Source organism: Hippopotamus amphibius, chromosome 10, assembly GCF_030028045.1.
Source record: "Hippopotamus amphibius kiboko isolate mHipAmp2 chromosome 10, mHipAmp2.hap2, whole genome shotgun sequence".
Taxonomy (NCBI): Eukaryota; Metazoa; Chordata; class Mammalia; order Artiodactyla; family Hippopotamidae; genus Hippopotamus; species Hippopotamus amphibius.
This window is the reverse complement of record NC_080195.1, coordinates 70,260,438-70,274,331: the sequence shown is the minus strand read 5'-3', so window position 1 is coordinate 70,274,331 and position 13,894 is coordinate 70,260,438. Positions and strand designations below refer to the sequence as shown.

The following is a 13,894-nucleotide window of genomic DNA, read 5'->3' as shown; positions in this document are numbered from 1 at the left end:
TGTTGATAAGAGCGTAAGCTTCTTGAGAGCAGGCACCTCGTTGTTTCATCTTTGGATCCACAGCTCATCATAGAGTGCTGGTCCAGCTCCAGGTTGAAGGGAAGAATGAATCTCTCGGGGTTGCTGTGGGAGTTAGTGCTAAACTCGATGTGAGGTGTGACTGAATCCAGCTCTGGGATTCCAAGATTTTACAGAAGATTGTATGTTCCAAGATTATTTAGAAGTCTACTGAGGGATGAAACCTAATCTCAGGTAGTTTTTTGGAGAAGATGACTTTCAAAGAAATCATCTCTAATTTGATAGAATTTGGATGAATGGAGCATAGGGCAGTGTGTGTGTGTGTGTGTGAGCGAGAGAGAAAGAGAGAGAGAGAGAGAGAGAGTCTGTGTGTGTGTGTCTGTGTGTGTCAGAAAGGGGGGCGTGGCAGAGAGAAGGGAAATGGCCAGACTAGATCAGAATGCTCAAAAACTACTAAAGGAAACATTTAATAACCAAAGAAATACCCAGTGATGTAGGGCTTTACATACAGGGAAGATACATTTATATTTTATCTAATATGCAATAAGAAGACATTGAAGGTCCTTAAGCAGGAAAATGGTATGAACATAAGCATTTTAGAAAAGTTACTTTGATGATTCTATGGAGAAGGTATGATACAAGTAGCAACTAATGAGATTAGAACACCTTTAACCCAGGAATGGGGTGATGGGTTGATGATTAAGGGAGCCTAACCAAGTCTGAAGAGTGAGTCAGATTTCAGGTCAGGTGTTAGGGTTTAAGGAGTGCATAACAATGGAGCTCTCTCACGGGCTAGGAAATGGAATGAAGAAGAATTGAAAACTGAAGAGACAATGAAAGACTGAACTGAACCTGAAGACAATCCCAGGATGCCTTTATGAGGAAGAAGGAAGCTTGACTCAAAGGTGGTTTCCTCTCACTGATACACCTGGAAAACAGGGACAGTGCCACTGACAGGAACAGGCAGTCCCCTAGCAGAGCCTGCTCCAGGCAGGGAAAGAAAAGACACTCAGTGTATATGTAGAATTGTGGGATCTGCCTGTGTTCCAGATGTGCATTTGCTAGGAAGACGAAGGGTAAAGCCATGAACCTGGAGAGAGACCCGGTGGCCTATCGTAATGAGAAGGAAAGAAAAGACTCACTCAAAATGAGTGGCACCATTTGCAGACAATAATGATTAAGCTGCTTTAAAATCTCCTCCCTTACTTGCTGCAGGAATTCAACAGAGCCTTTCATCACAGACATAGCAAAAGGAAATGTCATCCCAATCCACATGGAATTACAATGAATTCCAAAGACACAGGGCCAACAAAGAGTGTAAATCAATCATATTTTACTATATTTCAGAAAAGCTTTCCTCCTTAATGGTCTCTGTGACTCTAATATGCAAACGTCATGCTCATCCCACATCATGAAAAGGAAAGTCTCCATGGAGTAGCCTTAGGGTTACCTTTCTTCCAGCAAAGAGTGACAAAGAATTTCTTATGCTTTCCATTTTCAAAACCAATATTTGTATCAGATCAATTTTATGCTTAAATAAGTTATTCTTTATGATGTCAAATAGCTGTTAATGACTTTTATTATTAGAAAAATATTTTTTGCTAAGTCCTGGTGATAAGTGCATTGGAATTTGAATTTAAAAACTGGGGCACATCATCCCATTTTAACAAATTATTCAGAAGTTTCTCGTGTGTGTTACTGAGACACAAGAACCATCTAATTGAATTTTCCTTTGAGGCATCCCAAACCTTTCCAGAGGTTTTTTCCTTTGCTATATTAATGCAAGTAAAAATAGATTTTTATTAAATTCAAAAGCACTTCTAAATTAAAATTTATGACTCTTGTGGAGACCTACAATTCACGTTTTGTTAAAACCACCAAGACCTAAAAATTAATTTTATAATGAGTGTGGCCAAGTCAGTTCCCAAGTGAGTGGCTGGCAGCAACGTTCACATCTGCTCTTCATTCGTGGGTGACAGACACACTGGGGAAAGCTAATGGAACGCTTACCAGGCTCTAATTGCCTACTAGTAACAGCTGCATTTCCTCACCAAGGACAATGCTGTCCTTGTCACTTGTTCTGTCAAACCAGAGTCATCAATATAGAACGTGTTAGAAACCTCTGGGGCTAGGCTCAGAGAACAAATCTCAGCGACTCTCTTTAACAGCTATGATATCTTGAGTCCATTATTTAACTTCTCGAAACCTCAGCTTTTGCACCTGTAAAACCAAAGGTGATAGTGGTAACTACCTGGTACACTTGGGAGGGTGGAGGAAGTTGTAGAGTGTGTTATGGAGGGGTAACAACTGCTACCATTTACTGTGTGACAACCATGTACCAAAATGCTTTTAAGTGTTTTTACATATTAACTTAGTTACTCCTTATAATGACTCTATTATTAGCTCCATATTACAGCTGAAGAAGCTGAGGTAAAGTAACTTGTTCAAGATCTAATAAATGACAAGATTTTAACCCAGGCATCTAGCTCCATAGTCCGTGCTCTGAGCTATTACACCATACTGTGTACAGGCAGGAGATAAAAGTTCTCAGCTGCCTAAGAAGCAAACAACTGCCAGTGAGGGTTTAGAATATCAGCTTGCCTCAAAAAAGAGAGACATGACCTCAGTTACTTCTTAGCTGTTGTCCATACCAGAGACAACAGAGACAGCCAGCTACCAAAAGACTATTTACTGACAGGTGTCATGGTGACATCCTTATCCCTTAGGAGATATGAGGGCAGCTGGCTTTAAAAACTAAAGGGACTACCTCATACCTATTAGGATGGCTACTATGAAACAAGACAAGACAATACAATACAAAAAACAAGTGTTGGTGAGGATATGGAGAAATCAAAACCCTTGTGCACTGCTGGTGGGAAAGTAAAATTGGGCAGCAGCTATGGAAAATAGTATAGAGGTTCCTTGAAAAATGAAAAATAGAATTACCACGTGACCCAACATTTCCAGTTCTGAGTATATACCCAAAAGAACTGAAAGCAGGGACAAAACAGCTATTTGTACATTCCTGTCCATAGAGACATTATTCACAATATCTAGAAGGTGGAAGCAACACAAATGTCCTTTGATGGATGAATGGATAAACAAAATGTGGTATATCCATACAATAGAGTATTATTCAGCCTTCAAAAAGGAAGGAAATTCTGATATATGCTACAACATGGGTGATCCTGGAGGGGATTACACTAAGAGAAATAAGCCAATAACAAAATGACAACTAGTATATGATTCCATTTATATGAGATACCTAGAGAAGTCAAATTCATAGAGACAGAAAGCAGAAGGGTGATTTCCAGGTGCTGGGGGTGAGGAAGGGATGAGGAATTATTGCTTTACGGGTATAGAGTTTGTTTTGCAAGATGAAAAGAGTTCTGGACATGGATGGTGGTGATGGTTGCACAACACAATGTGAATGTACTTAACACCACTGAACTGTACACTTAAAAATAGTGAAGATGATAAATTTTGTGCTATGTGTATTTTACTACAATTTATAAAAATAATCTAAAAAATAAAACTAGAGGAGAAACATCTATTAATAGGACTAATCCAAGATGTAGGAGGTAATTGAAAATGACTTCCGGCGGCCTCCCTTACCTCCAAGTTAACCACAGCGTTCACCCAAATGGGTCAGCAGTACCACAGTGGTGGTCCAGAAACTACAAGTCCCAGCCTCTCCCTGGGAAGTTCCGCAGACCATTATGGGGGCTGCCACCTACTGCACCTCCTGTACTTCTGTGGATATGACCTTCTAACGAGCTTAAGGCCTAACTGCTGGAGGCAGACAATCCACCTTCACCCAGTGACTCCAAAGGACAAACTAGAATGAATTCTCTTTCTTCTTCAAGCCTAAACATGCAATCTCCATGTCAATTTTCTGGTTCCAAAGGTAAAGTTAAAGATCAGATGTTTCTTCTTCTAAATGAGGGGATCTTTAGAGCTCATACATATGAAGTCTATGAATATTCTTAACTAAGTTTTACTTTAGCCATCTGACTTCACCAGGCCCTATGGGGAGAAAGATGGAAAATTCATTGCAACTCTAGGCAGGATACCCTGCTGCCCATTGGAGACGGGAATAAGCATGGTTTCTACAACTTGTAGGTCCCCAAGGAACAAAGTCTCCCTCTTGTGGCCAGAAGAGAAACAACAGTTTCACAAGCAGGTTTTTTTCTCATATGAGAAAAGTGGGTCAGGAATTCACTTCTGCGGACAGACTGTGGATGGTTTGTCTCTGCTCCAAGATGTGTGGGGCTACAACTGGAGGGGGATCAACAACTGGGGCCTGTAATCATTTGGAAGTATCTTCATTTACAGGTCTGCCTGTTGATGCTGGCTGTCAGCAGGGACCTCAGCTGAGCTGTGGGCCAGAATACTTACATTATGTCCTTTTCATGTGGTTTCTCTGTGTGGCCTACCTTGGGCTTTCTCACTGTAACACACCTGGATTCCAAGTGAGCATCCCAAGGGAGCAAGGTGGAAATGCATAGAATTTTCACGGTCCAACCGCAGAGATCACAGGATATCTTTCCTACCATATTTTATCAGCAGAGGTGACAAATGCTTGCCTAGATTCAGAGGGAACCAGACCGCCCCACACAAGGTCACACTGTTAGAAGAGTATATGGGATGGGAGATATTCGTGGCCATCTGTAGACAATCTGTGATATGTCTACCTGGATATTCAAGGTCTCATCCATAGTGCATACTCACTAGCGGACCTGGACATGGGACACAAAGATCCGCACACTTTCACCCACTCCCCAGTTTCCTACATATGCTTCTTCCCAGATCTCTTTGCTATTGAACTCCAAATATTATATCTTCCAGGCCCTTGACCCACTCAACCACACAATTCACTACTGCTCAAGACTGTATTTATGCTTAGCTCAGACTATTTCTCTCTCTATTCAAAGGAGATAACTAAATGTACATCTTGAAGCCCTGCCCACTAGAAGGAATCTCCTCACCACGGTCCTCTAGAGCCTCTCCCTGAGTGGGACTGTAGTGCAGTAGCAGTCCATTTTCAGCTCCAATAACACAGCAAGCCTGAACCAGTCATGAATATTTCCTCCAACATCATCAGTTGGTCACAAGGAATGCCTCATGAAGCCATAGGTGTGCGTGAGGAATACAAGACACAGAGATCTTTGTCACCTGTTCATGTAAATTACTTATGACTTCTGGACCTGATTAGATGTGATCCCATGTATATCATTTCTATTTTCCAGTGGGTTGTTGCTGTGTGAACCAAGCCTTACAAAAGCCAGGTCTAGAAGGGCAGCGCTGATAATACAATCATTTGATGTCCCATAGTCAAATGCTCAGTTTCTGCTAGAACTCAGTATCATGCCAGTAGCTGCTTTTTGAATGCTTTGGCTACCGAAGGTACGACCTTACTCTAAAACCCTAGGAGTTTGTGTTGTGATTCTCCTTTCAAGTCCTGCCAGACTCCACACAGCATCATTAACTCTTACCTAGCACCTTAGAATCTGCCATGTCATTACGAACTAAGGGGAAGAACAGCTTGTATTACAGCATGGATCCACTGCCAAGGCTTCTTTTCTCTTGACCCTACTCAAAACTGGCAGCCTTTTGACTCAACTGATAAGTGAGTTAGAGCAGTATTTCCAAGGGTGGCATACATAGGCTAGCTGTAAAATCTAAACAGGTGCACCAAATATTGTTTTCTATTTCTTGCATAGGTAGGAGGTGGCAGGAGATGAATGATGCAATAACCTTTCCTTTCCCTTGAAGGAGATACGCAGGCATGCCTCAGATATACAGACTTCTAAAAATGTGATCAATATTGCAGGGCCCTGAATATGATTTATATCTCACACTGTGGCATGTATGTATTTCCATAGGGCATCCACAGTACTTGTCATTTCCTGCTCCCCAGATCCAATTAATACTATGTCACCAATAAAATGGATTAATGTGATATTTTGAGGAAGAGTTAAATAATCATAGTCCTTTTGAACTATATTATGATAAAGATCAGGAAAGTTTACTAGCCTTGAGAGTGTTCATAGGAAAATATTCACAACTTTGAATGAATAGGAACTCAATTTTTCCCAAGTTTTTTTTAATATTTTTCCTAACAGGAATTGAATACAACACATTTACCAAAGCAAGTGCTAGAGGCTGTGTTGATTGGTTCCACCAAAGATATACACCTGGTACATCCTCTATGCTTGAAGATACCATTTGATTAAATTCACAGCAGTCCACCATCATTTGCCATGGTCTATCTGGCTTTGGAGAACCACACTGGTAAACCAAACCCCCTGCAGCCTTTAAATCTTTTAGGTTGGCATTAGCCTCTGCAACTCCACTAGAATGAGAGAGTGCTTCTAGTTTACTATGTTTGAAAGGGCTAGGGAAAGGGAAGGTAGTTTCAGGGGCTTCCACATGACCCTTCCTACCCTAATGGTTCTTACTCTACAGGTCAGAGGATCAATGTGATGGTCCTACGAACTGCTAAGTATATCCATCTCAATTATGAACTCAGCAAATGGAGATATGACCACAAGTTGATGAACTCATTGAAGCCACCATGAAACAGATTCAGGCCAGGACTCTCACCTGGCCCCTGTATGCCCCACTCTAACAGGGGGTTATGGTGGCAGTTTGGATTCCCTGTGTCCATACCTTGAAAGAGCTGGGTATTTCCTATTTCCCCAGTGTACAATTACTCTGAAAAATGGCCATAGTTTCCTTGGGAAAAGGTATGAGTACATATTGTACATACTGGTTGTGTTGCAGAGAACTTCCTCAGAGGGATTCAGATCCCCTTTAATCAATGGACTCCTGAGTTTGAGAACTGGCTTATATCTGGAAACATGTCCAAAGATCATGCTGTTCCATTTTGGCAGTTAAAATCTGCCTTCTGCTTACCAGCTCTTGATTTTGTTGTTGTTGCTATGTAAGTCAATCAATACCCTCATTAGCTTTCTATCTATCTTGCCCTTCAGAACCCATGGTCTGTGGAACACCACAGATCCCCTACATTTCAAGGATCTCTGACCAGTAATTAAATTCACTTTGCTTCTGATGGTTCAGTGCTGCCAACTGCTTTCACTATTCTGGAATTCTATCGTACTCATGGACACTAGGGCATCTCCTACTCTCACCTCTGGCCTACACAGGACAGTCACCATTGAGTCTCTCAACTAAGTCAGTGCCCACACACTACTGCAATCTTATGGCTTTAGTGAAAGAATTGTCCTCTGGGTCCTCCTAGGAAAGACAGTCAGCTGGTAGGTTCTCTGATCTCACATAATAAATCCATTCTAAAGTCCACTGCTGAGTCTCCTGACCCTTTTCTTAGTAATCTGCCAAGGCAGTGCCAATGTCTCCATCTCATTTACTAAAGGTTACCATTGTGTCTAAGCTTTAAGAAGCTAGCCACACAGGATGTTAGGACTTCACAGCACATTAAACCATTGGCCACTGGGGAGTGTCCCCACATCAACACCCTCTCTTCTACTCAGCTTTACACACTGCTGGTCCAATACTTTCAAGATGCATTAACTTATGAAATTCATAATATATATTTACAAATATATATAAACCTGTAGACTTTCTTGTAAATAAATAATTTTCTCCTATAGTAGGGGCTGTACTTTCTACTCTGTCTATGCTGAGAACTAACTCTACTTATTGGTGAAGAAGCAATGAGAGGAGGTGAGGGCTCAAACATCCTCTTGTGAGGCAACTGACTACAGTGAGGCCTTGAACGGTCTCCAGGTAATAAGAGGCCGTTTTCCTCCAGCAAGGGAGAAGGGGCCAGTTCTGTCGGCCCAGAAGGCTCAGGAATCTGGGCGTTCCGGACCTCAAGGACATCTACCCAAATGTCTCTATCTCAGTCTCGGAGTCCCTCTCCTTTTCTTTGAGGACTTGACTTGAGCATAGGTGACATATAGGCCTATGCATTCAATCTCTTTGTAGCTCTGCTACCCTTTTGATTAAATTCTGACCTAAATATATAGCACAATATGGTCTGTAGTTGCAGAAGGGCCTTGTTCAAGCACTGCCAGGAAGGACTTCCGGTTTTCTCAACATTTTCAGAATAATAACAGCCAGCCAACTCCACGATCTTTATAATTACAATTGCCCTATATCTTTTAACGTTAAAGCTATTGCACAAGCCAGCATTTCCCCTTCTGCCTGTATGTCATTCTAATCTACCACAGGTGAGTGACTGTGTTTTAGTCATTGTGATGCTACAGTATACCAGCAGTTACCATTCTTCTTACCACTACCAATTATGTCCTTGTTACCATCTGATCAGTGAGTACATTGATTCCCAAATTTGGTCTTGAGGGTCTGCTTTCTAGGGTATTTCCAATACCAACTGTCTTAATTTAGGTTGCTTCTAAAGCAGACCCTGAGTCTAGGACTTGGGTGCATGTATATTATTTGGGAGGTGATCTCAGGAAGCACAAGTGAGAGACTGGAGAAAAGACACATGAAAAACAGAAAAGGCAATAGTCTGTCCGGGGACTCTTTAAAAAACTGTGTGAAACATATTTCAGAATTGTGCCACCAAAGGACAGAGAATCTGTGCATTATCTACTAATACCTGTTCCCCTTTGGTTGGAGGTTACCCTTGGGAACATTAACTGCATTGAATCTTGGGCTGAGCAAGCTCCCATGGTGCCAGAAAAGCAGACAGTAGGGATGCTCATGGAGGGAAGTTGTCAGCATGATGGAAATAGTCTACCACAGCTGCAAAGAAGCTCAGGCATGGGCCAAGGGAAAATGGAGCAGGGCATCAATGTTATTGTCATAATGGAAGAAGAGGACAGTATGATTAAAAGAGCATTGTCTCTGCCTCCTGGTTCCTGACACATAACTCCTAAACTCCTTGGAGTTTCCTGAGTGGTAGGAGAGTCTTTTCTTCTAATAAGGTGTCACTTGGTGGGCTCCTGGATGGGGGCTAGTCACCAGAAGGACCAAGCCAGGATTAAAAGCTTGGAACTTTCAGCCCCACTCCCCATTCTCCGGGAAGGGCAGAGGGGCTGGAGACTGAGTTAATGATAAATCATGCCCACATAACGAAGCAAAGCCTCCATAAAAATTCCAAAAATATAGGGTTCAGAGAGCTTCTGGGTTGGTGAATAAATCCATATGCCAGGACTGTCACACTCCAGCTCCGTGGAAACAGAAGTTCCTGTGCTTGGGACCTTTCTGTACCTTACTCTATGCATCTCTTCATCTTGCTGTTCATCCGTATTCTTTATATAATAAGCTGGTAAATATAAGTATTTCTCTGAGTTCTGTAAGCTATTCTGCTAAGTGACTGAACCCCAGGAGGGAGTCCATGAGAACCTCTGATTTATAGCTGGTAAGTCAGAAGCATAGGTTAACAACTGAGGAATTGTGACCAGCATCTGAGGTGGCTGGAATCCAGGGCCAAGAGGAAGACTGATTCTGTGATAAGATTAGGGACAGCAGGAAAGTGAACTCACATGTGAAAAGTAGTAGGACTTTTCCCTACTACTCAAAGTGGCAGTCTTGAGTGTCATTTGAGATAAAGGATCATTATTTGGAATTCTTAATAAGTTCTGAATGAATAGCACTTTACTGAAAATTTCTCTTTTGTGTAGTGGATCTTTTCCCTTATATTTTAAATTATACAAATAATGTGTCATTTGATACCACAAAAAATATATATAACAAACCTATAAGTTATAAAGCATAATACTTAAATGCACATCCACTCTACCGGAATTAGAACTTTGCCAATAACTTACATACATTTACCTTTGTTCTCCCTAATCCCATCTCCCTGACACCTCCTCTCCCCAACAAATCCATCTTTTTTTTTTTTTTTGCCGCGCTGTGCCTTGCGGTTTATGGAACTCTAGTTCCTGACCAGGGATTGAACCTGGGCCCTCTGCAGCGAGAGCACAGAGTCCTAACCACTGGACCACCAGGGAATTCCCCCTATCCCGAATTTTGTGTGTACCATTCTTAACTTAAAATCACATATGTATTTTTTATTTTATTTTATTTTACTTTATTTTACCATTTTACTTTATTTATGATTTTTTGGCTGCGTTGGGTCTTTGTTGCGGCATATAGGATCTTTCGTTGTGGCCTGTGGGCTTCTTGTTAGTTGTGGCATGAGGGTTTTTCTCTTCTCTAGTTGTTGCCTGCAGGTTTCAGAGCACGTGGGCTCTGTAGTTGAGGCGCCGCAGCTCAATAGCCAGAAGACATGTGGGATCTTAGTTCCCCAACTAGGAGTCCAACCTGTGTCTTCTGCATTGCAGGATGGATTCTTTACCACTGGACCACCAGGGAAGTCCCCCCAAGTATATATTTTTTGCCTAAAAATTTTTTAGTTTTCCTTGCATTTGAACTTTACAAAATGGTATCTGAGACTTGGCTTTTTTAAACTATTATATTTCCAGAATATAGCCATGTTATTATGTGTGTTCATTCATTAACTCTGCTTAACTGTGTGGTTATATTGTAATTTAGTTATCCATTTTCCTATATAAAACATTTGGGTTGTTTCCACTTCTTTGCTTTATTAACAGTACTGCTGTGAATATTCTTTTATAATCTCCTGGCACACATATGCAAGTTTCCCAAATGTATGTAGTTAGGAGTAGAAATTGCTGGATCATGAAGTGTCTATGTTGACCTTTACAAGATTTTGCCATATTGCTTTTCTAAGTGGCTATACCAATTTACACTCACTGCAATAATGTTTAAGAATTCCCATTGACACACATACTGTACAGATTTTGGTACTGTCAGATTTCTTAATTTTGTCAATTTACTGAATGAAAAAGAGTATCTCATTGTAGTCTTTTTTGTATTTCTCAGATTAATAATGAGAGCATCTTTTCATATGCTTACTGGTCATGGCATGTCCTCTTCCACACTGGTATTCCTTATGTAACTTTTCAATCAACCACCATAATTTTTGCCGTCTACATTTCCTCATGAAAGACACATTACTTTGATGATTACAGATTTTTATGTTTGGCACATTTATATCTAACAGCTCCCCTTTTAGGGCGTTTAGGGTGCACTGATAAAGTCTAACCAGTAATGCATTTATAAAGCACCTATTAGTGAGGAGGATTTTTAGTAATTTTTCACATTTGGCTAATCCTACCCTCATCAGATTAAGAGTCTCGGTCCTTTCTTAGGATGTATCCTCATCATTAGCTTAGACCTTTATTCTTACAAGTTGTAGCTCCTCTACCTGAATCATGAAACCTGGAAGGCAGGATCATATCCTACTCATCTTTCAACCAGTATTCCAAGCATAGTGACAAGCACATCGTGTGTATTTAATGCATTTCTGTACGATCTTCACCTCAGTGACTCTCCTGAAAAGTATGGTCCACACTTACTTCACAACTGGCCCCATCACTCGGCGCCCAGCAGGTTTTCCCTGCCCATCTCTGCCACTTAAGGGAGTGAGACAAGCACTGTAGGTCTCTTACCTATACTTAGGCAGCAACGGGCTCACTTCTTTTCCCCTTGTTTTACAGAACCCGGGGTGGGGGGACGCAGCCGAAGGGGGTGCAGGGAAGTCGACTCTAAACTCTCCGGACTTCTCGGGTCTGTCGTTTGGCGAGCCCTTCTGGACCAAACAACATTTTCTTTCCTCATATCGTATAAAAAGAGCAGTACCCTCATCTACAACAAAGGTCCAACATTCACGGTCATGACTTCTTGTGCGCGTTTTTTAAAAAGCAAACAGTACAAACACACCAACGTCCAACCACCGACACACAAACGAAAACACAACCACGTGCTTTGGTCTTCTCCCGCGACTCAAGTCATTTGAAACCGAACAGAGAAAAAAATTGTCTTAGCATTCCGTGTGCCGCTTTCGACAATATCTATTCGGCAAAAATAAAACCTAAACAAAACGTTTTAAAAGAAGCACTTAAAAAAAGAAGACACATTTTTGTGCCTTCCTTTCTTTCGGCTTTTGTGGGGGTTTCCTTTAAGCCTCCAGACTGATCCCGCCCTTCCGCTCTGGTGTAGAAACTGCGGCGAGCTGCACGCGGCTGCCGGGGAGAGGAGGGCGGAGGTTCTGACGTCATCGCCGCGGGGCGGAGGCGAACGTGTCTGAGGAGAAGCGCCGCGTGTGGTAACGCGGGAAGCCCGCCTCTGAGGCACTGCGAGTTCCGGCCGGCGCCCGCTTTTCCCTGGTGGTGCGCCGGTGTCGAGTCCCACGTGGAGATGGCAGACGACCTTGGAGACGAGTGGTGGGAGAACCAGCCGGCAGGAGCAGCCAGCAGCCCAGGTACCCGCTCTGCCCGCGCTCCTGCGGCGCCTTCCTCCCCCCTCCAGCCTTCCGTGCGGCCAAGGCCGGGCGGGCGCCGCTTCTGGCGCTCGCCGCCTCTGCCCCGCGGTGTGCACACCCGCACGTGAGCGTCGCGGAGCGAGTGGAGCGAGAGACTTACTAACACGTGAAACAGCCAGGTGTGCCGGTAACTCAGGTCTGCCCTCTAGTCAGGAAGGACCCTTTTCCAGACTGTTTTTTGTTTTTCCTTATTTCTTAAAGGATAAGACAGTTTTCGTGGAGACGGGGAGTTTGGGCATAGCGGTTAACTCTCGGATTAGGTTCAGACTGCTCTTCAGATCGCGACTCCAGCCCCTTAATACCGTCCCGCTTCCTTTTCCTCATCTGTAAAATAAGGGTAATGCCAACTTAATAAGATTGTCGTGAAGATTCAATGAAGATAATACAAATGACGCACTACAGCACAGTGCTTGGTACATAATACGTGCGCAGTAAATAAAAGCTTTAGTTTTTCTTGCTGTCATTATTATCGTCATGATATCACCATCATGTAATTCGGTCTTTTAGAGCCTAAAGGAGACTTGGAGATCTGCTTGAACTCACCCATTTGACAGATGAGGAACATGAAACCAAAAGATGTCAAATAACGTGACAAGTTCACATAGCTAGTTGGTGTCAGAAACAAGATTAGAATTCAGTTAACACAATTCAGACAATGTTTATTATGCCATGTGTACCTGCTGCCAATGCAGTGAACATTTTATCCTTGAGTAGATAGCATTAAATAACTCTTCACTACTGGCTGGCTTTGAACTTTTCAAGTCCCGTGGCTTAATATACAGTTGTTTTTTAAAAATCATTCTTCATAATCTGCGTCTCTTCTTTACTAGGTTCTAAGATTTGTTTAGGATAAAGCGAAAGCCTGATTCATGCGTGTAGAATCCGCAGGGCCCTGCACATGATTGACAGTTTATACATATTTGCTGTAGTCATTAATATTGAAATATGAGTTGTGAAATATCCATTTAAAACAACAAAATTCTACTACCGCATTGTTTCCAGAAGGGCAGGCTTCAGGTACAGACAGAACAGATGGCATTTTTAAAAAGGTTGCGAATATAATACTTCCTTGATTAAACTTTCTCTTTTGAGGCTTTGTTTTTAGCAAAAGTATACGTGTGCTTGAAGGCTCAAATACTTTTTTTTTGTGGGCTGTGGTATTTCGCATTTACTTTAATAACCCCTGCCCCTCATAACTGAGGTGTTAAAAACTGTATTTTAGGGATCTCCCTGGTGGCGCAGTGGTTAAGAATCCACCTGCCAATGCAGGAGACACGGGTTTGATCCCTGATCTGGGAAGATCCCACATGCTGCGGAGCAACTAAGCCCGTGTGCCACAACTACTGAACCTGCGCTCCAAAGCAACATGAGAAGCCACCACAATGAGAAGGCTGCACACCACAACAAAGAGTAGCCCCCATTTGCCACAACTAGAGAAAGCCTGTGCCCAGCAACAAAGACCCAACGCAGACAAAAATAAATAAATAAATAAATGAATAAGTAAATCTTAAAGCC

At 42.2% G+C, this 13,894-nt stretch overlaps 2 protein-coding genes and 1 non-coding gene across 5 annotated transcripts in view; 1 reads left to right on the top strand and 2 right to left on the bottom strand.

Moving 5' to 3' along the window:
- Nucleotides 1-9,910: 9,910 nt before the first annotated feature.
- TRNAE-CUC (transfer RNA glutamic acid (anticodon CUC)) lies at nt 9,911-9,983 on the bottom strand. The gene has a single exon. It is a non-coding gene; the product is annotated as a tRNA-Glu (tRNA).
- A 2,153-nt stretch (nt 9,984-12,136) lies between these two features.
- Nucleotides 12,137-13,894, top strand: part of CMSS1 (cms1 ribosomal small subunit homolog) — a 352,758-nt gene continuing 351,000 nt past the window's right edge. For 2 of the 3 annotated variants that reach the window (XM_057696280.1, XM_057696278.1), the window contains exon 1: nt 12,137-12,319. In XM_057696280.1, the coding sequence (XP_057552263.1) occupies nt 12,256-12,319 (64 nt within the window). In that variant the 5' untranslated portion in view covers nt 12,137-12,255. The remainder of the gene's footprint in view (nt 12,320-13,894) is intronic. The other variant, XM_057696282.1, reaches the window with a different exon arrangement.
- The window catches only part of FILIP1L (filamin A interacting protein 1 like), a 289,653-nt gene continuing 288,443 nt past the window's right edge, over nt 12,685-13,894 (bottom strand). Inside the window, exon 7 of the mRNA XM_057696270.1 lies at nt 12,685-12,703. Within this exon, the coding sequence (XP_057552253.1) occupies nt 12,700-12,703 (4 nt within the window). The 3' untranslated portion in view covers nt 12,685-12,699. The remainder of the gene's footprint in view (nt 12,704-13,894) is intronic.